Here is a 24,772-nt window from a genome sequence, read left to right on the forward strand (position 1 = left end):
GGCAAAGTTACTCTGTACTGGAAAGTAGGCTACTGGCTCAACTCGAGCATTGTCTGTAACAACAACCTTGTTCATGAATAGTCCAGTTTTAAGATGTAGCCTAATTGAAAATAATGTTTGAGCACAGCCCTTTTGCTCAACCTGCAAAGTCATTGTGGCAGGGAGAAGGTAGGCTGTGTGAAATATTTTCAATCAAAAGAGCTTCAAATTGCCAATATTGGCTCTAATCAATTTTGATTACTACACTGGCATTGTCCATTTCAGGCTTTGGCTACATAACACCTCTGCACCTGCTCCACAAACTCTCCGGTGACAGTCAAAGATGCATCCACATATATAAATAGTGAGGTTCAAAGACTATTTTATGTTTTGTTTATTTATAGTTTGCCACATTGTTAATTGCAGTCCGGCAAAACAACGGCAAACTGCCCCCTACTGAAAAACTTTATGGACATGTTTGCTTATATTATATCTTTTGAATCTGACCTTAAGACGTGGCAGATAGCAGGTGCAATTGATGCACAATAAATGGTGCTATCAGCGGACATAATCCATTCTTTGTGAATTTCTGGCAGAGTTAAATTAACATGGAGCAATGTACTCTCAAAAGAGCAGCTTGCTATCAGTGCTGTACAGTTCCACTGTTAATGGCCTTTCCTGACCTACAATCCGTCACTGACTCGCACAATATCCCTGTTCACACCAGATTTAGGCTGCAAGAAGACATTTAGTTGGGAATAGTGCTGCACATTTACATCCCCAACAAAATAAAGCTAAATACTGTGAATCTAATGCATGCAGAAACAGCCATTTTGTTGCAAAATAATGATTTCAAATATGTATGTCAGTAACAAATTAGATTCTAATGCTTTAGATTCAGTTTATTTATAAACAAACACATTCTTCTTTGACCTGCAGTGGGACACAGTGGGGGCAGTTATGTTATTCATTACAAAGCTGCAGACATCAGAGGTGATTTCTTTTTTGCAATAAGGAATATTTAGACTACTGCAGAATGCTACCTGCCAACATTAAATTGAAAGCTTCAAATTACATTTCAGGAAGCATACTAGTTAGATTTTGCTGTCAGTTTCCAAACGATCCCTGCTGTGTACTATGCAGAAGCTATGTCAATGAAGAGTCATTTTATTTCTACGCCGTAAATACAAAGTCCCTTTATTTCACATTTTATTCCTGTTTCTATGGTATCTGCCATTGTCTGGAACAGCCTTCAAAGCCAAGATCCCACTAAACACATTTTTTTTGTGAGTGCTGGAAGTTACAGTACAACATCATTGATGCTGTGCAACACAAAGTTTGACACTTGTGTTACTTAAACGTTGACCTAAACAGCATGGCATGGCTAAAGTAAGCACATTTCCAATGTACTGTCCCCGAAAATGCATCATCTAAAAACATCAGCCGTGTAGTTTGGAGGAAATGCGTCACTGCAACGACCAAACCATTGGCAACAACTGAAAAACCAAAGGCCGGTTTAAAACCATGTTCAATGGCATCACAGCCTTAAGGGGAAAGGGAGTATTTACAGGTCCCGGGGGATGGGAAATTACTTTTACTGCTTCACCCAGCAGATGGCTGTTCAGATGGCTCAGATTTGGCCGCACAGGGCGTGTCGCACTGCCTTTCCCTGTGCAGTCTACAAAGCAGAACAGCTTGCATTGCCTTTGTGTTGATGTTACCGGGCAACCAGATACTCACCTGTCACTCACTTTCAAGCCCGGCCCTGATCACACAAGTGCTCCTCCAGAAACACGGGGTGCATAGGGCGCATGTACGCAAGGCGACCTGCAACGCAAAAGCAGCAAATAAAACGCTTCATTCACATTGATAATAACAATTACAAAAACAGTGTGATTGGCCCTTTTAGGATGTAAATATTGGTTTTAAAAAACGTTACTGTGAAAATAATGGATGTTTCGGTCCTGAGACCATCATCAGCACCTCGTCCACTCCTTTTTTCACGGTGTCACTTATTTCAATATGTAAATACATCTATTTTTTGCATCCTAAGAGCCTCAACATGTGTTGTTAATGGGTGGGCCTGTTCTGTTTTTTCTGTCATATCAACACTCATCACTGATGCTGTCATTACCAATAACATCACTACCTTCCTGTAACCTTCTCCTCTCCTAACAGGGGCTCAGTGTGTAATGTTCTGCTAACCTGCTGTAAGGACAGTGTGTGTCGCCTCTGGGCAGAGACGCTGTTGCCGGGCGACAGCCTCCTGTCAGGTCTCCATAACAACCATACCAACAGTCCGCCCAGCGACCCGGTCCGGTCCGCTGGCACCAGCAGGAAGAATGCCTCTAATGGGAAGACGCAGGGGGGAAGACCTTCAGAGGTGAGCCTTGACAATTTTTGTCAGTGTGTGTGGGTGAATAGCACAGGTTGGTTTGCTCTTTGATAATAATCTGATTTGGCTTTTAAAACTTCAACTTCAAGTACACATAGGCATTATAGAAGACACTGAGCCATTCTCCAAATAAGGGTCAGTGGCTGAGGTCATTATGCACAAATGAACAGTTGCACACAAAGTCTAAAGGATGAACACAAAAAAAGCTCAAGATATATTCCCACTGTGGTCCTTGACACGTTTGTTTTCTTGCTTTTGTTAAAGCACTACGTGGGTGCCCATAATGTAACAGTACTAAGCTATGATGACACAGACTGAAGTCTCTTAATTTAATTTGAAAGCACAACACAGGAAACATCCTTAAGGTTGACACATAATCTAAGCTATCCAAGGTCAGGACAGCGCCGCATTAAAAGGATGATGTGTTTACGATACTGTAGCACAGCAGTCATATATCATCTCCGTTGAGTAATGACATGCGAGAATAATCGCACTGTAGCTGTTGCTCATCCTGCTCGGCCTTGTGGTGGACACCAGGCAGTCTTCTGTCCAGCATTGCTAATGCAGCACATTAGCTATTGCAGAGATAAAGGGTAAGAGTGCAAGAGAGGGGGAGGAAGGAGATAGAAAAAGCAGAGGAGAGAGGAGGCTTAGCGGAGTTGAAAGGGAAAATTAATTGGCTATCAGATAGTTTTCAAGGCTTAGTTTGTAGTGCTTAAGAGGAGCATCAGTGGGGAAAATTAGCCCCATTTCTGTGATCTGTGTCACACACACCTCACAATTATTACTCCGACATTGTTCCAGTTCCTTTGACAATTATATTATTTATTTATGATGTATTGTTCTCTACCCAGCTCAGAATATTCTTTTGTACATTGAGCCACAGCTGACTTAGGTTTGTTGCTGAAGGCTTAGTTATGCTCCATACACAATGCTTAAATCTGGTTTGCTATAATTTTGAATATGGCCATTTACGTGGTTATGGGACTTGCTGGCAATTATAGAGTTTGGGGACATGATAGATTACAGGGAGGAAAGAGAAATTGGTATGCAAATTCCTCCACTGTGCCCCTAGGACAGTCTGTGAGAGTACATGTGTGGAATTATTCATTAAATACATCACAGACTGCGCAGGATGAACCATAATACCGCTTTTCCCCAAGACTGGCTTGATAGGCAACACAGAAAACGCCCTGTCGCTTGTCATGTGCGTAGACTAGAGTGAAAGATTTCATGCAGAATAATTTAACTAATGACGAGTCAGGGTTGTATGGTCAGGGTGCTGTTAGACAGCATTTCAGGTAAATTGCAGATATGTTTAAGCAGTTATAAAACTGATCCAGAGTGTGTGTCTGGGCACATGCCTGTTCAACAGAACAGAACACACAACACATTTTAAGAAGAATTGGGAAAATGGAAAATAAAAAACTGCCATAATTTGGCATCCTAATAGCCACCAATCCTCTTGATTTTGTACGAAATGCAAATAACGGCCCGATATATCGGCTGACCTCTAGTTTTTCAAGGTCTATCAGCCTATTTTGGGCAATTGTCAGGTTCCATCATCTAAGAATACTTCTCATTGTTGATGAGTAAATTGGTTTTAATCAATCTGTTTTTTCCGTCAAGTTGAATCTGCAGGAGTCGTGGCGTTCGTCCTTTCTCCGAAGTGTGGTCCAGCCTTCCGTCATGGGCAGCCTGCCTCATCAGCAGAGCCGGCACTACAGCCACAAGACTGGCAGTAGCAGCATGCCGCACGCCAACGCCCTCTGCCACTTCCACATTGCTGCCAGCATCAACCCTGCCACAGGTTAGAATAGAAACGGAGGCACACCCAGCTCTATGTCCCCCAAAAACAATTCTGGATCTTGCAAAGAAAAACCTCCCATTTATGAATTCCAGCCCAGTGCGTTTCGGAGACGTTTTGCTCACGTCCGTCCGTGTGTGTCCGCCTGTCATTTGTCTGTGCTAATCTAATCAATGTAATGTGAAACTTTGCATGCACACTCTCGGAACGCCAAGGAAGAACCTCTTCCCCAAACTTTTCACATCGGCCTGTTATAGCACCACCAGGAGGCCAATTTTTTAAAAACGTTTTTATGTTACTTCTACAGATTTTGGCCAAACCTTATGCAAATCCGTTCACATTATCTCTATGGTCATGTGATCAAGAATGTTTCATTTTCCGTCTTGTTTGGCTTCCAAATTTAGCGGGAGTGACACACACACACACACACACACACACACACACACACACACACACACACACACACACACACACACACACACACACACACACACACACACACACACACACACACACACACGCAGCATAATTTTTTTTTATGCTTTTCACTCCAGACATCCCGTTGCTTCCTTCCATCTCCTCTTTGTGTGGGGTGGATGATGGAGAACCAGGAGGCCCATTCACTGTCCACTGGCTCAACAACAAGGAGCTCCACCTCACTCTAGCCATGGAGGTCTTCCTCCAGCAGCTCCGGGGCAGTCTGGAACAACAGAACGAAAGCACCCAGGAAGGTAGGGCAAAGAGGAGATGATAATAGATGGAAAAAACATTGCGATATGTGGATGTTTTCTGGCTCATCATCAAACTTCAAGGACTTTTAAAGAGAGATAAATGAAAATGAATATTTGCGTTCTTCGCCGTGCGCTGTCCTGAGCACCACAATTATGCTTCATTTTCATTTAGAACACGAAGATGGCGACGACTTCAACGAGGAGAATCCTGCTACCAAGCCGGTGTCTGAGGATCCCCAGGGAGCTGACGGAACGTCCATGCAGCTGCATTTGGCCGCTGTGGAGCACCAGGTGGAGGTTCTGCTAGAGGACTGGAACAAAGGGGCGGACATGTTGTTCAGCATCCACCCCATGGATGGCTCCCTGTTGGTCTGGCATGTTGACTGGCTGGATGAATACCAGCCGGGCATGTTCAGACAAGCACAGGTAGATTTGTGGTCATTACTGATGGACGCCGTATTCTCTCTTTTACATCATCCAACTTTATGTTGCATAAATGCAACAGCATTATGCTATTCTTCACCCCTTGAACAGCGTTCCTATTCTAGGCATTTCATAACATTCGGCAAAAAAACGTGAAATCTGCAAGCTCACAGCGCGTCGCATTGTGAGCTTGTAGATTGGCTATTTCCCGCAAAGAGAGTACAAAGAGTAGAAAGTGTAGAGGGAAAAAAAGGAGGGGTCAAGTAGACCCCCAGTGGACCCCTATCAACGAAGTATATAGGGTTTAAGTGGTTAAAGCACGGACGAAGAGTACCTGTAGCTTGATGTAAGCCAGTAAAGGAAAGTGCATACTTGTATGTGCGATCTCGTTTCACTCATGTGTTTGCCAATCTTGCAGATTGGCAAACACAGATCAGAAGTTTTTTGAAAAGTACAGGAACAAAGTGGCATGATTCCACCCATCCGTCTTCACTCAGCCTATCAGTATTTCATTGTTCCTCCCACGTAACCAGAGCAGGCTGCCATGTCCTCACTTTAGGCCAACCCCGGGCCCTTATATTCCAAGACAAATGTTTGACACTCCCATTAGTGGCGAAAGCTGATATTTATGTAATCTGTGACGGTTGACACTGATGTCCATATATATTCCCATTCCAACTTGCTGCATTTTTATGACCCTTCAATTTCAAATATATTTAGCCGTTGCATTGTACTTCAGTGTGCTACTTGGCGAAAGCATTAGCCGCCATCTCGATGAGGCCCCTGAATCACTTTGACAGCTGTGATTGTCTGGCACCCGTTCTTATAGCTTCCCATCCAGACGTCGAGATAATTATGTTCTAATTAGTGTGACTTCACATGAAATTGGAAAGTCCCTTGATGCGTTTTAATCAGCAGCCAAATGATTAGGTCTCTGTCATGATGCAGCCAGTCAGTCAGTCAATGAAGTCAGGGGAACTGATAGAATCACTGTCAGTGACATGCAGGTTGATTAGGCCTGGCTGGTTTCATTAGATAAAGGAAACTGAGCAGATGCATATACCCATGTTGATTAACATTTATGAGGATGGGGAATAAGCATGGTTGCGACGCTTGACGCTCCATCACTGTCAGAGTACATTTGGATAGGGTTCGGTGTGATGGGGGGGGGGGGGGGGGGGACTCTATGCCCTCTGGTCATTAATTGTTAATGCAGGTGGGGATATGTTTTATCCCTGCTTTTAGTCAGACTGAATTAAATAGATTTTAGGAAAAGTAGACTGGTTAATATTTACTTTATTGATAATCACAATTTATGTGAACCACACTCACCTTGGCGTCCCCATTCTGGGCAAGTTGTAAACATTTGTCAGCATTTTTTGAAATGTTTCAAAGCCAAAATATAATAAAATGATTGAGAAAATAGCAGATAGACGACACTTTGTGAGCTTGTAAGATTTGCTTTTTTGACTATTTGTCATATCACAAAATATGTAGGGCATAAGTGGTTAAGAAAATTCCCCCTTGTGTTTGATTTACAAATTGAACCCTGAATTCGGAAGCCATTTCATTACGTGACCAGAAAACGTTGGCCCCCTCTGTTCTAGACGGTTTTCTTTTTCTTTTTTAAGGAGCTGATAACCATTCCATTTCATCCATTAGCTGAAATAAAGACCCATAAAAGCATTTAGAGCTGAAACTTTTTTTAATTATTTATGATTTAATAATGAGTGTCACTTTTATTCACTCTTCCAAGCTGCTACATTATATCAGTAAATTGTGCTTTGTAGTCTGGCAAGAGGAAGCTTGATCACTTCACCCTTAATCGTTTCATCTAAATCATATTCACTCCCAAACTGAAACAGACAAACGTAATTGGTACAAACACAATTCAATTCTTACAGTGGGAAATGGTGAGTACATTGTGGGGAGTAATACAGATGAGCCTGTCAAGTAACCAGTGATCCAAGAGGGTGTGCTCCAGTCAGAACAAATAAGCCTCATTATTGACTTCAGGCTGCTGGGCACATTCTGTACTGTACCCCAATTGAAACAAGCCATAGGCTTTCTTGGGTTTAAAATCCTCTTAGCAGACCTGGTATTGAACTGTACTTTCCTGTGCTTTTTTTGCAAACTGCTTATAAAGTATTCAATCAATCAATCAAAACATCTGTCTGAATAGTCTAGCATTAGTGATGTTGCAGTTGATCCCCAACTTTGCTTTCCCTACTATTCTCTCCCTTTTCCCTGTCTCTCTCTATCAGGTGTCATTCGTGTCCCGCATCCCCGTAGCATTCCCCACAGGGGACGCCAACTCCCTGAGTCGCAGCGTGGTCATGTACGCCTGCATCAAGAACGTGGACCTGGCCATCCAACACGGCCGACAGCGTCCGACCGGCGGGAGCATGTTGCCCCACTCCACGTCTGCGCTCATCAGCTACGGCGGTCAAGGCAAGCCTCCTCCCAGCAGCAGCCTCCGCCTCAGCATTTTCACACCCAACGTGCTCATGATCTCCGCACACAGCGATGGCTCGCTCAACCAGTGGGGGGTGAGCTTCGCCGAGGATTCCGCCTTCTCGACGGTGCTCAGCGTGTCGCACAAGTCGCGCTACTGCGGCCACCGTTTCCACCTCAACGACCTCGCGTGTCACTCCCTGCTGCCCCTCCTGCTCACCACGTCCCACCACAACGCCCTGCGCACACCGGATGTGGACAGCATCCTGACCCCGCCCGGGGCACCCCGGTCTGCGGGTCTCTCAGGCCAGCCTCTTGCACGTCCGCTACACGGGTCGCGTCCCAGCCGGCTGTCCCTGGGCACCGTTTCGCAGGATCCCAATGCCATCTACAGTGAGCTGATCCTGTGGAGGGTGGACCCTGTGGGGCCGCTGTCCTTCTCTGGGGGGGTCTCGGAACTGGCAAGGATCAATTCGCTCCACGCATCCGCCTTCGCTAATGTTGCCTGGCTCCCCATGCTCATCCCCAGCAACTGTCTAGGTGACGTAGTATTTATATATATAAATTTCACAACTGCAGCTTGTTGTCATATCTGGAATAAAAAGCATTTCTCATGACTCACTGACCAATGACGGTGCACTATTGTAATTATTTTACCAACATGGGTCACTTAAGGTCAGTGGATGTATCTGGGAAAGTAGGAAAGAAAACATTTCTGCATTGTGAATGTCTAAATATTGCAAATGAGACTAACAAGGAGACTAGCTCAGTCTCTGTATGATGGCCCAGAAATACCATTTTGTTTTCTTTTTTTAGCCTTTTATGTAAATAAATGAACTCGACTCAACTCTTTAACTCCGTCTGGGTTCCAAATGCTCCAAATGCTTCCAAATGCTCCACGTAATATCCCATTCATGAAGACTCTGGAGTTACATCTAACTTTTTTATTGCCACAATAAAAAAGTTATAGGCAAGCTCCTGTCATAGTCTTTATTCTCTTGTTTGTTAAATATACTGTTCCCACGTCAGTTTTTTGACCTACTTCCATCTCTATTTAAGCACCCAGTAGAGTGAGAATTTTGTACCTCTAAATGATGAGTCTCTCTCTCTCTCGCTTTTCAGGTGTGTACTGTAACTCGCCCAGTGCATGCTTCGTAGCCAGCGACGGCCACTCCCTCAGGCTCTACCAGGCTGTTATTGAAGCCAAGAAGCTCCTGAGCGAGCTCTCTAATCCTGATATATCAGTAAGTCAACAACCAGTACAAAAAAACAAAAAAAACAAGGCATAAGTCTAATAATGGCATGGCGTCCCTGTCCACTCTTAAAGGTTTCATGACATGCTGGTTTACAAAACATTAAAAGTCTTTATCATGGTCCTTCAAACTTGTATTAAAATTTTTAACTGGAAAATCCACTCCAGTCAGCCATGGCAGGTTTTTTTTCTATCTGTGTTCTGAGGTCTTTTCAACTGCAATGAAATGATGTGCCTGCGGGTGTCGCTGTTGAGTGATTTTGCCTGTCAATCATCGCCTCTGCCCCCCCCCCCCAAGGAGAAGGACAGGGAGGGGAGGGGCGAGGAGGAGAGCGGGGAGGGATTAATGGACTGACATCAAGGTCCACGGGCCAATCACAGCACTTTTCTGAGCCTAATTATTCCGAAAACCCCAGACCCCAGAAAATCCACTGAAAGTTCTACCGACACCACCAATGGAGGAGTAGGGAGACCACCTCCGACCACATACAGTACTCTACTATACAGATTGGTTAAAATGTGTTATTCAGTAAAATAAATCCTGGATTGTACAGTACAGTATCTTTAACATTTGTAGCATTGACAATTTCGATTGAGATTGAAGTGGTGGGATGACACCCACCACATGCAGAGGTGCTAACTGCAACCTGTGCGACAGAGGGAGTGAAGGAAATTAACTATTGATTGTCGTTCCACATACCAGAGATAGAAGAACATGTGCCACTCCTTTTAAGAGTTAGCACTGGATTAATTGCAGGGAAATTGCATCGATAAAACATGAAATACCATGGGTTTAATGCTTGTTGGGGGGGATCAGTTGATGTACAGTATTCATTGCAGCACAAGAAGATTTTTCTGAACATTCTTTTTGCGTGCCGCATGTTATCACAAGTTATATCATGTCTCCACAGCAAACTATTTTCAAACTGATGGTAATGATCACATTTCCGTGGTAATGTAAATGCATTTGATTTTCATTCTACCGGAAAACTGACATAGCTTCATAACATTTATACTATAGTATGTTATGAATCCTGTGCCTTAAATGTGCCCGAAGATTTCTTAACATCTGTGTTTTTTTTGTTTGCTTGTTTCCATGTAGAAATATGTGGGTGAGGTATTCAACATCATTAGTCAGCAGTCCACTGCAAAACCAGGGTGTATCATTGAGCTGGATGCCATCACTGACTTTGTGAGTATACTTTGGTACAAAGGCCAAGACAAGCCAGTGGGCTGTGAAGAGAACACCATTGTTCAACAATGGTGACGTAGCAGTGCTCTGCTTAGCACGCACATCTGTGGTCACTGAATAGGTCTTGGATACAAAAGGGAATTCAAAGAGATTTCCCATTTAAAATAAAGGAGATAAAGTACAAAAAGGTAGCACTTTCTTTGACGCCCATGATGTCTATAATGCTTAGAATACTTAGAATTGCGTTGCAATATAATCTGGTTTTAACATTGCATAGTTATAGCATTAATACTCAAGGTGCTTTATAACACTTATAACATTATATGTAAAGTATTATAAGTATGTTTATAATGCATTATAAACATGGCCTACATTGAAACTGTTTCCGTACAAAGATTCACGATTGAAATCTGGACCCTGTGAAGCATAAAATCCTCCACAGTAGACTTCCTGCATCTCTTTGAAAGGTCAACCATGAACACTGCCACGTCCAAACCTCCCTATCACCCGAAAACCCCACAGGCATTTCTGGAGATGGATGTGTGTGTGTGTGTGTGTGTGTGTGTGTGTGTGTATACAGTATACACAGTAAACACATTGTTCTCTCTTGTCCTGTACAGCAGGGGAAGGAGACACAGCTGCTCCATGTTTTTGAGGAAGACCTGATCCTGGGCAGCAAGAAGCCAGACGGCACACAGGAGATCCAGGCTACTTTTGACACTGGTACGTGAAAAAAGCATCTACTGTAAAAGGAGGCATTTAGATAGAACGGCTATTTTCTCGGTTGTTCTATCCTATCTGAAATATGTAGCTGAGGGAACAGATCTTGCAACGCCTATAGTTTGGACCTTTTGATTACCTGTGAACCAGAGTGCAGCCGCAGACCCTCAGATAAAGCACAAATACTGTACATTGGATTGTTTTTCTCAGCCATTCTATTTCATCCTCCAAAATATGTAGCTGGGGGACCAGACCTTGCAATGCCTATAGGTTTGAACTTTTGATTACCTATGGGCCACAGAGCAGCCGCACAGCGCAGACCCACAGATAAAGCACATACTGTACTTTGTTCCAAAACTCCAGGCTCAAGACAAAAGTGCGGAAAGGAAAATCTGAGGAACTTGTATACTGGCTGGTTTTAAATCAGTTCTCAACGACTTTATAATTCACACTATTTTATTTTTTATTTTCTTATTAAACTTTTATCGCTTCTCATTCTACTTTGTGATTCTATTGTTTATTTATCTTTTTGTTCAGTTCAATCATGCTTAGTTTTTATATGTGCCTTTATATACTTTTGCTATAACTCTTTTTAACCGTTGTTTTACTACTATGCAGTATGCACTAGTACTACTACACACTGCGTTTCTGTGCTTTCCCCTGCAGGGTCCAACCAGACAGGCTTCTCAGCCAGCTTCTTCCTGGTGGTGGTAGAGTTCACCCAGACAGGTCGCTCACTCCTCCACATGTGGCACCTCCACCTGGCTGCCCAGCCTGTCATCATGGGTGGGTACCTTTTTTTTTTTTTTAAGATTCTTTTGGGGCTTTTTATGCCTTTTTATGTAGATAGGGAAAGTAGGCTGACAGGAAATAAGGAGAGAGATGGGTGGGGTGACACGCAGCAAAATAACATGCATTTTACAGAACTTAACCACATTTTTCTTACAATTGTTTTTGTTTTATGACCTCGCAGAAGAACCCACAGGCCTGTGTGAGAAGGATACTGCCACAGCTTCTCCCAATAACTATTCCCAGACATTCAGTTCCTCATTGCCTCAAAAGAGCAGACCCTGTACCTCCAACTTACAGAGCGCATGTCGCCTCAGCCTCACAACACACAGGGTGTACAGCCAAGAGATGGCTCTGCCTGCAGGGGTGGAGATCATCAGTGTTACACCATCGGCAGGTGGGTAAAATGAGGAAAGAGACACACACACACGTCACTAGGGTTGTTCAGTATGAAGATGTATACCATGCAATGGAAGAAATATGTAGACCGGTAGAGTTTTACTACAGTGTACCATTTCTATGGTATCTCTCTATGTGGGTTCTTAACAGTTTTTTTTACTGTGTACTATGGTTTTAATCATGTAGTGATTTTTGTAGTTTTTAGTGAGTATTTGTTTATTGTGTCTGTTTTAACCACTGCACAAGCTAAGCCCTGATACACTACATATTGAGTAGCTGCAGATCAGTCATAGGTTCTTTGAATGTTTTTTCATAAAGCCTGTATCTGCAAAAGCAGAAAAAAAAATCCCTATATGACGACCTGGAGTATCGATACAGTATCGCAAAATAAAATATCGCAATATATCGCTAAATCGATAATATTGCCCATCCCTACTGTACATACACCTATAGTTACAGCTTTCAGGAACAGACCGTGCCCCTAACATACAACACACACATACAGCCAAGGTGCATAGCCACAATAGGCATACAGCACCTATCAGTTTTCAAATCCATTCAAGAAATTATGGTTTATGGTCTGTAAAATGTATGGAATTTGAATTGGGGTAAACTGTAGGAATACCTGCAGTACTTACAGTATTTCTTTAACCATTAGTGTTCAACTCTTCCTCTCAGGTCACCCGAGCGCATCTTCTTTACAACCGGCTGGCCGGGCTCCCTACCTTCTCGCCACTTCCTGTTCGGACGGCAAGGTGCGCTTCTGGAAGTGCAGCGTGGCAGGTGGAGAACTCTCGCATACAGACCAAGTGATTTATCAGTGGGAGGAATGGCCTCTTCTTGTGGAGGAGGGACTGGCCAATAGCAGTGCTGTAACCGTGCCAGGGCGTCCCATAGAGGTCAGTTGCTGTCACAGCAGCCGGATGGCTGTGGCCTACAGACAGACGCCGAACGGACCTCTGAACTCCACCCCCCAGCTGTACTCCACCCCCCAGCTGAACTCAACCCCGCAGCTGAACTCCACCCCACCGTTGGCCCTGACCCCTGAACTGGCTTCCACACCTCATGTGAACCCCAACCTCCACTTGACCCCTACTTTAAATGTGCTCCGCGGCCTGAACCTGAACCCGAACCGCAGTTCCAGCCCCGACCCAACGAGAATCCAACGAGAATCCCTGGTCCACATCGCTGTCTTCCAGTGCGAGTCCACGGGAGGTTCTCAGTGGGTTCTAGAGCAGACTGTTGTCTTGGACGGAGCAAGCGACATGAGCGGTAGCACGGCTACAACTCCCGGTTTACCAAACACCACCCTGGACTTCTCTACACAGAATGACTGTCTGGGCTCAACTGGTAAGAACCTGGTTCATTTGGACTGGGTTTCCCAAGAGGACGGCTCACACATCCTGACAATCGGCATCAGGACAAAACTCTACATGTATGGCCCACTTTCTGGTAAGCCTCCAGAACTGGGCGTGGCATCTGACAGCGCCAGGGATCAGAGCTTGTCCCGCCTGGTCCTGCTTCGAACGGTCGACCTGGTGTCCTCCATTGAAGGCTCCCCGCCCATCCCGGTATCCCTCTCCTGGGTACGGGACGGCATCCTGGTTGTGGGCATGGACTGCGAGATGCACGTCTACTCCCAGTGGCAGCCCCCGGCACCACCCAGGCCCAACTCCGCCATGACCCAGGACACCGATATGAGCAGTAGTGTCTCCTCCATCCTCTCTGCAGTGAGACAGAGTCAGGAGGAGGGGCTGAGCCCCGGAGCCACCATGGCAACGCTGGCCCCTCCAAAAAAGGCAATTTCGAGGTCAATGACGAGCCTGGCCCAGAAGCTGAGTGGGAAGAGAACCGTTTATGACCTGCCGGTAGAGATGGAGGATTCTGGGCTGTTTGAGGCAGCCCACCAACTATTCCCCACCCTGCCCCAGTACCACCCTGTACAGCTACTGGAACTCATGGACCTGGGCAAGGTAACTTAATGGAATTGTGTGTTTTCTTTTTTGGCTTTCTCCATTAAATTTTATGTTCTTTCATTAAAGCAGCTTTAGTGTAAGAATACAGAGAGTTGCATGCTAATGTAATTCAGTTGTTCTGAATGTTCTGAACCCTTTTTGGAGCTCTGGCGATCTGAGAAAGGGAGCGATTAATTAGCAAAATTAAGTTTGATTTTCACTTTGGAAAAACAAGCAGAACAATGAGTTTGAAATGTAAGCTGCCTACAGTATGCAATATGCATAGATCTTTGTTTGTTTTGTCATCAGGTCCATCGGGCCAAAGCCATCCTCTCCCACCTGGTGAAATGCATCGCTGGAGAGGTTGTGGCCCTCAAAGACAACGCCACCAACCCGGAAAAGCGACTGCGGTCTCGAACCATCAGCGCTGGAGGCAGCACGGCCAGGGACAGCAAGATGTTCAGCAAGGGAGAGGGCTCCTCCCCAGACTACACAGAGATTGACTCCATCCCTCCCCTACCTCTGTACGCCCTACTGGCAGCCGATGAGGACACCTCATCCAAGACTGGTTGGTATATAGTCGTATTGTTTTATATATAAAACAATACGAATATTTGAATATAATATACTGACTTTAATTGCCTGTCTATGACTTAATGGTAGTTAGCTCACCCACCACTCCAGCCACCAGTATTTGGGGTAGTCTCACATTGTCAGATAATCAGAGATCTTCACCTGCCAATCGTCACTTCAAAATTCAAGGTAGTTGCCAGAATAGCCGCTAACAAGCCTACACATACTGCGATAGAAAGCAATCAAGTCACCACCCCATTAAGAAGGGCCAACCTAAGTACTTTGGATTGGTTCTGCAATGTTTATGTTTTTCTTTTACTAAACGTTTACGCCCAGTTTTAACAATGAAAGCTGGGAGATCGTCCTCAGTCTCTTGTTGAGCGAAATATTCTATATAGTCTATATTTGGGTAGTCTATATGAATCACTTGGAGTGGGGAAACAATGGTAGAGGAATTTAACTTTTAAATGTTTCCATTTTTGTTTTGGAATAAAAACTATTATAGTTAACACATTGAGTGCCAAAACAGTATATATACTTTTTTTCAAAAAGTGACGTGGAGTGCCAAAACCGTATATATACGTTTTTTTTTTTTTTAAATGAAAAAAAAGATTTAGACCTTAATCCACTTCCTGGTTAACTTATGACTTCAGAAGCCTGTATCTCTGCTCCTGTGTACTTTTTTTTTTACAATGTACTTTTGACTATTTTCAACTGGCTGCAACTATGGAACGGATGACCGAATGTTTTTAATTTTTTCCCCCCGATTGTACGAGACCTCTATGTGTGTAATGAGGGGATCACCGTGAGGACGGTGATCACTGAAAATATTTTGTGACTAGTTGAAAAAGGTTCAAAAATGGTTAAAATCCAGGCACTCAACGTACACTTTTTTAATAAAACTCTGGCACCGAATGTGTTAAGAGATCTCATCAGAGTGTGTTTTATATCAAATAATCTCCTAGTAAAATACCAGCACACAGCAGGCAGTCCTGCACTCTAGTGTTCTAATTCAATTTGCTGTCTCACTGTCATTCTCTTCAGTTTTCTTCTGAAATGTCTTTTTCAATCATTCTGCCCCCTTCTGAAATGGATGACTTTTCCAATCATTCTGCCCTGTGTCTCCTTGTAGAAAAAGTGAGCAGTGTGAGTGCGGATAGCGGACGCGGATCCTGTCAGACCGATGGCTATGATGAGCTGTTCCAAACGCCCAACATGGGGGATCTGGACCCCCTGGATTACGACCAAGAAGAAGCAGGAAATAAGGTCTGTGTCTGGAAAACCCTCTTTCCACAGCCCTCATGTCCTCCAAGTCATGCAAAATGTAACGTCACTGTCGGGTAGAAACCTGTCCAAAACCGTATTATTTTTCATTGGTTAAATATCTTATAAACCCACAGACAGACTTAACCACTTTCACCCTTGCATTTCAAAGATTTCCAAAATGTAAAAAAAAAGAAGTGAAAATAACAGATCTACAAGCTCACAATGAAGATCTACAAGCTCGCAACAATCTTACGTTGTGACATTGTTGCGATGCGCCGTGTTGTGAGATTGTAGATCGGGTATTTTTGCTACTTCTGCGCAACACTGTCATACGGCGAAGTAAAAAATAAGGCACTATCTTTTGAAAAAACTAAAAGATAAAATATGGAGATACAAGGTTTCTGCCCAACAGTGACAACATGAGATTTATCAGCACAGGAGGAGACTCTCTCAACGAGAGTCATTACACTATCGAGGCACACAATGGTCGCTCTGCCCGGTCAACTGTCAAATAACTCTGAGTAATACATGTACAATTCCCCACGGCCACTGACTCTGACATTCTAGCGCGGCAGCCGCATCAAAATATCACCGGTGTTTCTTTCTTGGTATCACAGTGTAGGGTGCGGTGCAGTTGTTGTACTGATTACGCTGTTGACACTGTAGTGATATCAGGGTTTTCTGTGATGTCATAATGTCACTGTGATTGCGTGTTCTTTGCACATGTTTTTTGCTCAAGCTTGATTGGGGTGGGACACTGTACCGACATTCTGAATGTGTGTCTGTTTTGTTCTGCAGTGCAGGCTGTAGTATTGGGGTATATATTGTGTGAATATCCAATGTGTACGGATTTGATTGTGCTTTTTGGTCAGGATACTGCGATGACATTATAACTTTGTTGTGCTGCAGACTATTATACAGATGTATACTACTGTATACTGTTGCTTCATTATTGCTGGTGCTTTTTATGATGTTATTCCCGTATCTGCTGCATCTTACAGTACTTTTTCTTACTCTGCTGTATATGTTTTGTTGAAATAAGTATTAAATAGCTCTATATTCTGATAGTCCTCATTAATATGGAGTGTTTGTTCAGTAACAGGATTCTCCATGTCTCTCCAGGTCTTTTAGTAAACAGATTTTTTTTTCAGGTCAGGATACCAACTTGGAACTTTACTTCTATTATGTTAATCTCCTCCATTGTGTCTGTCTCTCAACATTGTGCCGGCCATGCAGGTGATTGACCTGTCCCAGTATAGCCCCACATTCTTCGGTCCTGATCACGCTCAGGTGCTGTCCAGCCACCTACTGCACACTAGTCTGCCAGGCTTGACCTGCATGGAGCAGATGTCTCTGATGGCACTGGCCGACACCATCGCCACCACCAGCACTGACATCAGGGACAGCCAGGGCAAGAGCAAAGGTACTGTAAGCCACTGGTTCCCAAAGTGGGCTCTGGGTGGTCGTGGGGGGCGGGGCTTCAAAGGGGTCCCCAGCAAAATGAGGAACAGGAACTCCACAATAGCTGATCTATAAGCTACAGATGTGAAAATAGCCGATCTATAATCTCACAACACGCCACAACGTGTTGTGAACTTGTAGATCGTCTATTTTCAAATCTTGACAGATCTTTGCTTATGGGGGTCCCTGGCACAAAATCCTTTCAGATGGTGGTTTGTGGCGAAATGCATATCAATTTGGGGGTCCTTGACATGAAAATGTTCGAGAACCACTGCTGTAAGGCAATTTGTTCTGTAATGCTGCTTGGGAGTCACATGGGAAAGGTTTTACCTATGGTAGGGGTGCATCGATATCCGATACCACTTTTTCATGACGAGTACTTTATTTTTGAGTACTCGTCATTTCCGAGTACTTTACATAATATTGGTTGCTCTACAGAAGAAGGAAGTGCTGTTGTTCTGATAGCGCAAATGACAGGTGATATACAAAACAAAATTCAGCAAGTCTTGCTTGATATATAGTCTACAATGCATTGCATAGGCACTGGTCTATTTGACTGCCTATGCTCAAAGAATACATATTTTTGCCTTACTTTTCTCTTTTCCATGGTTGTCTACACCACTTAAGGACTATATATCAAGCAAAACGTCCAGGATGTCGTTTTGCTTTGCTTTTTTATTCAGTAGTATTTAAAATGCTCTTTGCAACAATTTTGTCCAACAATTTTGTTTATCCTACTCATTCATTATTCCTTGTATAAGAATATACTTGGCCAATAAACAGATTTTAATGATGATTACTGGCCCATCAGTGTTTGTGTCTGCAGACGCCCTTCAAGTTATGGGAACGATGCCGCTTGGAAACTTAATCACCCCCCTAAATTATGGGATCAATGCTGCAAACACAGCTCATTGCAAGTTGTCTTTGTAGGCAACACGCAGTCAAATGCTACAAAAAAAAAAAGAATAAGTAGCATGGGCTGGGTGGGTTTTACCGATGCAAAGTAATTTGGCCTGGTATCAATCCAATACTAATATCAGCATCAATGCAACGTCTGTTATACAGTTGAGAATAGAAATTACAGTACATTAAAATGTAAGAAAACATTTTTCAAAAGGCTAACTGTGTGCTATAATTCATTTCTTCTATACTGGTAATATCAGTTTGACTTAACAGTGGGGGCGTAGTGAAGAAAATAATTGATGTTTGTCTACGTAACCAAGTGTGCATCACTGCAACGACATAAGAATGAGTGACATAAGAAAAATCCCAATTTGATATATGTCCTCAGAGTTTGTGAAGCATTTCCTTTAAGCTTTGAATTCAAGGTCTCTCATCTCACGCCATCTGGTTACTGTATGTTGTGTTGATGTAATAGCTTCAGTATAACTGAGATTTGGAAAGGAAACTGACACAACGTTCTTCTTCATTGACTTTCCAGGTGGGGAGACACTGGACGACTGTGGTCTGAAGTTCCTGCTGGCTGTCAGACTGCACACTTTCCTCTCCACCTCTATGCCCCCCGCACACCGAGCACAGCTGCTACGCCAAGGTACAGTGGGACACTGACTATCTAAATGTTTTCTCCGTGTACCATGCACAGGCACTCGATGCCGTACTACGAGCTTGTAAAAATCGTGAAAATGTGTGCAAATATTTGAATACACATATTTCTTTTTAAAGTGAACATTTGTAACTAAAATCCTTGCTTCTAGGGGGTCCCTGGAACAAAATATTTTGAGATGGGGGTCCGCAGCCAAATGCATATACTTTTGGGGGTCCTTGACATGAAAAAGTTTGAGAACCACTGATTATAGCAACATGCGTTTTTAAAAGAAAAAACTGTCAGGATTTAGAAGACATTTGTAGAATCCCCAGACGCAAAGATTTAAGCTACAAATGTTAGCTTTAAAAATATATATATTCAAAGATTTGCACAAATGTTCACGATTTTTCAAAAATAGCAGAGCTACAAGCCATGAGCTTGTATATCTGCTATTTTTGAATAGCCAAAGAAATATAAAAATGACACAGATTCTTTCCCGGTCTCAATGGGATAATTGAACAAGTTGCACAGTATGACTTTTATTTATACACTTTTTTGGCTGCCCCTTGCTGTGTCCCTGGCATATTTTGCATGGAGGTAACAGTGTCTGACCTCAATATACCTTTTTGTGCAAATCCAATTGATTTCATCATTAGCTTGCTGATGGTTGTCTAATGAACAACCTTCACACAATTGGAGACAATGCACTATCTTTATAAATGAAAGCCTGATCAGTGGCCAAACAGTGAAAGGATTTGCATAACTTAACTGCTCAGGTTTCCAGGTCCTCTGCTGATATTTTCTCTCTGGCCAGAGAGAAAAGATGAAAATCCAAAAGGAAAACATTATCACACATTTAAACCATATCAGGTGGTCTACAACGTGTCAAAGCATGTGTCATTTTAGATTTTTGCGTTGGCCATTCAAAAATAGCAGATATACAAGCTCATAGCCGGTCACTTTGTGCCGTGCTGCGAGCTTGTACATCTGCTATTTTTCAAAAATGTTGAAAGTGTGAGAACTACTGATTTGGAATATATTGGAATCTTGGCCTCTTCTCTAACCCCCCCCCCCCCCCTGTTCTGCAGGCCTGTCGACGTGTCACTATGCCTGGGCATTCCACTCTGAGGCTGAGGAGGAGCTGTTGAACATGCTGCCTGCCGTGCACAAGGGAGAGCCCACCTGGCCTGAGCTACGCTCCATGGGCGTGGGCTGGTGGCTGCGTAGCACCAACAAGCTACGCAGGTGCATTGAGAAGGTACGTGAGAAAAGTGGGCTTCATTTGTATATATGTGCATGTATAAATAGCAGCACGTCAAACCTTCATGGAAACACAATATGTGTCGGCTTAGTATGCCTTTTCTGTATGTGGCAATTTGGCAAAAATAGCTGATCTACAAGCTCGCAACGTTGTGAGATTGTAGATCAGCTATTTTATGGCGACGAGATCTGTAGAAGGAAAAAGGATGGAGCCAAGTGCAGACCTCCGGTGGACCACGATCAACAAATAATTTGGGGTTTTAAGTGGTTATTTATTTATTTCTCAGTCTCTGTAGCAGATAGACACATGGAATAAAAAGCATTTTAGAGCTTACACCTTTGGTTATTACTGAAAAATACGGTAATTTTCCCTAATGTTCATAAAATATTCATCTCCTATATTACATTTGGCTAATGGGAGGGTGGGCGGACCACGGCCACGTCACTCTGACTTAACCATAAACAAACCACGGCCACATCACTTTGACAACATAACCATGAACAAACCACGTTAACATCACTATGACTAGATATAACCATGAAAAAAACACGGCCACGTAACTATGACTCATTGTGACATCATTATGCAAACCCAATGACTCATTGTGACATCAACATGATGACGGGGGTAAACACAGCTGAACTATATAAAAGCCATATTTTGGCTGGCGGACCACGTCGTCCCGCTCATGTCACTATGACTTAACCATATAATGACTTCCCAATACAGGTACGCCCAAATATGTTAGACTTTAATTTATGCATGTTTTTGGCTGCCACTTGCTGTGTCTTTGGCATATTTTGTATGCAGGTAACGGCGTCTGACCTCAATATACCTTTTTCTGCAAATCCCATTGATTTCGTCATTAGCTTGCTGATGGTTGTCTAATGGACAACCTTCACACAATTCGAGACCTTCGAGAAATAAAAGCCTGATCAGTGGGTTAAACAATGAAAGGATGTGCATCACAGACCACGTCGTCACGCTCATGTCACTATGACTTAACCATATAAGATGTTCCCAATACAGATACGCCCAAATATGGAGTGTGTTGTCTAACCTCAAATGTGTTGTCATGGCATCATGCAGGGCAGAAAATGGGGCATGCCCATACTGACCGGTATAACGGGTACTCTGACAAAGCACCCGACACTATGACTCAGTCATATTGGTCGTATCTGTGGTGTGACGTAGGTGTCACGGTCTGAACCTCTAGTATGTGTATATATAGGGGCCCAATATATATTGGGGCAAATCTTCTGTTAAAGCCAAAGTCTAGGCTTTAAAATGTTTTCTTTCTTTTTTTTTCCTGTTTCCATCTGCTACAGAGGCAGAGAAATATGTTTTTTGACAATTCTGTAAAGTTTTTCAGAAAACTCTTGCGATTTAGAAGGCGTTTAGAATCGGCCTCAGGTCTAAGCACAATACAATCTTCTTACTAGTCTATGTGAGTGATACGTTTCTGTTGGTTCAGCGTCAACAATGCAGAAGTCGGCAGCTCTTGTAGAGGGAAAACATGCGTCTGTGTGCCGTGGTCCTGGTTTCTCTCCAAGACAAAGAACAACCAACAATTAAATGTTGGCTAACTGACTCGACTGTCATTTCAAGTCCAACAGACAATCATCCCATTTGTTTATTAGAGGTGTGGCTGATGCATCGGCACTGACAACAAACCAAACCCCACTGCCACATAAGGATTGTCCAATTTGTTTTTGAAAGCTGGTGGTATCCTATCTTATGACGTCTTTTATACAAAACGTTGCTCAAGTTGAGACCAGCTTACAGCGACTTAGTCATTTTAGTTATTTATTAACCAAAGCAAGAGGTCCACTGAGCTGCACAATAGCACCCAGATAAAATATTTTTTACACAATAGGCACTTTAGTAGTTTAGTGTCTGGGGAAGTTAAGTAAAGCACTCCCCAAATATTTACAATTTACAGTTTGTTCAGTTTGTACCTTACATTTATTGGCTTTATATGTGCCCTAGGCTAAGGGAAGGTTCTCATAGTATCTTTTGGCGGTTTTATTGAGAGAGTTGTCGCTGGCAGACACCATACTGCATTAATTATCATCTACAACAGCGTAATCTGTCTGCACTTAATCGACCGTTGACTTGCTCATCGTCCGTACATGATTGATCAGATTGATTGTGCTTGAAACTACCAAAGGAGGAAAGTGGTATTTTTTCGCTGATGCTGCAGTAAAATACAGTGCCACATTGCAAGATCCTGACTGTTAATTTAACTCTTGAGGGTGTAGAAATTTACCTACAGTATAAGGATCCATTTTTACCCTCTCAACAGTTAAATGAACACGCAGGATTTTTGCAGTGCTTATTGTTCCTGTCTGGTGAAAACCATGTCCAAAACTGTTACTTTTCAGGAAATGGAAAAAAATTAACCTGTTCCAATGGATCCAAATTAGTTATTATTTAGTCACAAGTTGTTAACACTTTCGATTGGTTAAATATTTTAACCCACAGACAGACTTATTAACCTGGCATCCCTACTTTGGACATGTTTGGACATACGCAGACATTTCTCACATTTTGTCAAAAATAGCGAAAATACGCTCACAACGGGTGGCAATGCGATGCGTTCTGAGCTTGTAGATTGGCTATTTTTGATACTTTTGCGTGACACTGCCATGCGACGAAGTATAAAATAGGGCATTCATTTGTGAAAAAACAAGAAGAAATATGGAGATACAAGTTTTCTGCCCGACAGCAATGATAATTTAGTATGCGCTGCTCCCCAAAATGACCCACAAAGCAACAATTCACACTGTAGATAAAGCTGCTGTGGACTGCAGGGACGTGTTCTGAAATTCTAAGCACTTTCTTTTTGTTTTGTTGTTGATGTATTTTTTTGTTTCTCTTTTTTTCTCCACTCTTGTTTGTCAGGTTGCCAAGGCTTCTTTTCAGAGGAACAATGATCCTCTGGACGCAGCTATTTTTTACCTCGCCATGAAGAAGAAAGCAGTGGTCTGGGGACTTTACAGGTAGGCACTATTCTGACAGGCTTTTACATATGGAATACACACGCACGCACATAAACACGCCAGCACTCTCTCCCTGCGAAGCCAAGATCAATACTGTCAGATTATAAAGAGATTAACCCATTGAGACCTGAAGCCGATTCTACATGTCTCCTCAATCTCAACAGTTTTCTGAAGAACGTATGTTTCTATATCAGTGGTGCTCAATCTTTTTCATGTCAAGGACCCCCAAAATGATATGTATTTGGCCGCGGACCCCCATCAAAATATTTTTTTCCAGGGACCCCCAGAAGCAACGATTTGAGTTAAAAATGTTCGCTTTAAAAATGTATATATTCAGAAGATTTGCACACATTTTCACGATTTTTCAAAAATAGCAGATCTACAAGCTCGTAGCGCGGCACTCGGTGCCGCGCTATGAGCTTGTATATCTGCTATTTTTGAATAGCCCAAAGTGTAAAATAATGCTTTTTTAGCTCAAATCAAAAAATGACACAGTTCCAGGTCTTAAAGGGTTAATGACAGCAATGTTGTTGTTGTTGTTTTGGAATCTTATTCTCTTATTCCCCCTCCAGGTCTCAAAAGAATGTCAAGATGACAGCCTTCTTCAGCAACAACTTCAGTGAAGAGCGGTGGAGGAGAGCGGCGTTGAAGAATGCCTTCGCTCTTCTGGGGAAACAGCGATTCCAGCACTCTGCAGCCTTCTTCCTTCTGGCTGGCTCCCTCAAGGATGCTGTCGAGGTAAATGAGGACCAGAAGGGATGCAAAACAAAAATAAAGAGAGACGCTTGTCCCTTGGAAAAGCGAGTTTACGAATTTGAGATTTCCATCTATTTTTATTTTTTTCAAGAGAAGCAAAGTCAAGATGAAAGTCCCTTGTTTTTGCCTTGGTCTGATGAATCATGAATCACACCTACATTATTGGTGTCTTTGTTTAGGAATTTCCTCAGCCTATAGGGTGATGTTGTATGATCAAAATGGTAGCATATTGTAAGCAGTCCCCCAACAGAGACACAGTGGTGATGGATGTCATACTGCAACACCAGCACTTTTTATCAGCACATACAGTATTTTCCCTTTTTATTTATTAAAACAGCCTGACATGTTCCAGCGGTGGTGTCTTTGTCAAAAGCTTTTAACAATATGCACTGAAGAATTATTGATGTTGGGCTGTTGACTCTTGGGTGTTGCCGTGTTCTACATACAGTATCTCCCCCAAGCAGTAACCTACTGGTGGCGAAGCCCTTTGCAGAAGGGACAAGCAACGTTGTCCCTTCATGTTATGAAGGAATGCACTTCCCTAACTTTTTGTTGCTTTATACTGCATGTTCCTGCTACTAAATATAGATTTGTGCCCTAGTATGCGTTCTTACACATGCTTTCCCAGTGTAGGCAAACCATGAAAAGATAATGTACACGGTTCAACTTTAGTTTGTTTTAACCTTGTATTCATTAAGTTAAGTCTGGTTGTGAAAGACCTGGAAGGGGGGGGGGGGATCACATTATTTTCTCTGCAGGAGAAATGACTACGTTCGCTGAGAATGATATGCAAATGAGTGTCATCATGGCA

At 43.0% G+C, this 24,772-nt stretch overlaps 1 protein-coding gene across 5 annotated transcripts in view; it reads left to right on the forward strand.

The window, feature by feature from the left end:
- dmxl1 (Dmx like 1) overlaps nucleotides 1-24,772 on the forward strand; it is a 70,211-nt gene that overhangs the window by 13,035 nt on the left and 32,404 nt on the right. For all 5 annotated transcript variants that reach the window (XM_084056068.1, XM_084056066.1, XM_084056065.1 and 2 more), the window contains 18 exons: nucleotides 2,158-2,362; nucleotides 4,004-4,184; nucleotides 4,736-4,912; nucleotides 5,085-5,338; nucleotides 7,600-8,329; nucleotides 8,912-9,033; nucleotides 10,144-10,233; nucleotides 10,854-10,956; nucleotides 11,620-11,739; nucleotides 11,927-12,139; nucleotides 12,820-14,114; nucleotides 14,406-14,664; nucleotides 15,802-15,935; nucleotides 17,172-17,358; nucleotides 18,838-18,948; nucleotides 20,031-20,200; nucleotides 23,108-23,205; nucleotides 23,778-23,943. In XM_084056068.1, coding sequence (XP_083912194.1) covers nucleotides 2,158-2,362; nucleotides 4,004-4,184; nucleotides 4,736-4,912; nucleotides 5,085-5,338; nucleotides 7,600-8,329; nucleotides 8,912-9,033; nucleotides 10,144-10,233; nucleotides 10,854-10,956; nucleotides 11,620-11,739; nucleotides 11,927-12,139; nucleotides 12,820-14,114; nucleotides 14,406-14,664; nucleotides 15,802-15,935; nucleotides 17,172-17,358; nucleotides 18,838-18,948; nucleotides 20,031-20,200; nucleotides 23,108-23,205; nucleotides 23,778-23,943 — 4,615 coding nt within the window. The remainder of the gene's footprint in view (nucleotides 1-2,157; nucleotides 2,363-4,003; nucleotides 4,185-4,735; nucleotides 4,913-5,084; nucleotides 5,339-7,599; nucleotides 8,330-8,911; nucleotides 9,034-10,143; nucleotides 10,234-10,853; nucleotides 10,957-11,619; nucleotides 11,740-11,926; nucleotides 12,140-12,819; nucleotides 14,115-14,405; nucleotides 14,665-15,801; nucleotides 15,936-17,171; nucleotides 17,359-18,837; nucleotides 18,949-20,030; nucleotides 20,201-23,107; nucleotides 23,206-23,777; nucleotides 23,944-24,772) is intronic.

Source organism: Gymnoscopelus microlampas, assembly GCF_963454915.1.
Source record: "Gymnoscopelus microlampas genome assembly, chromosome: 4".
In the NCBI taxonomy this organism is placed as follows: Eukaryota; Metazoa; Chordata; class Actinopteri; order Myctophiformes; family Myctophidae; genus Gymnoscopelus; species Gymnoscopelus microlampas.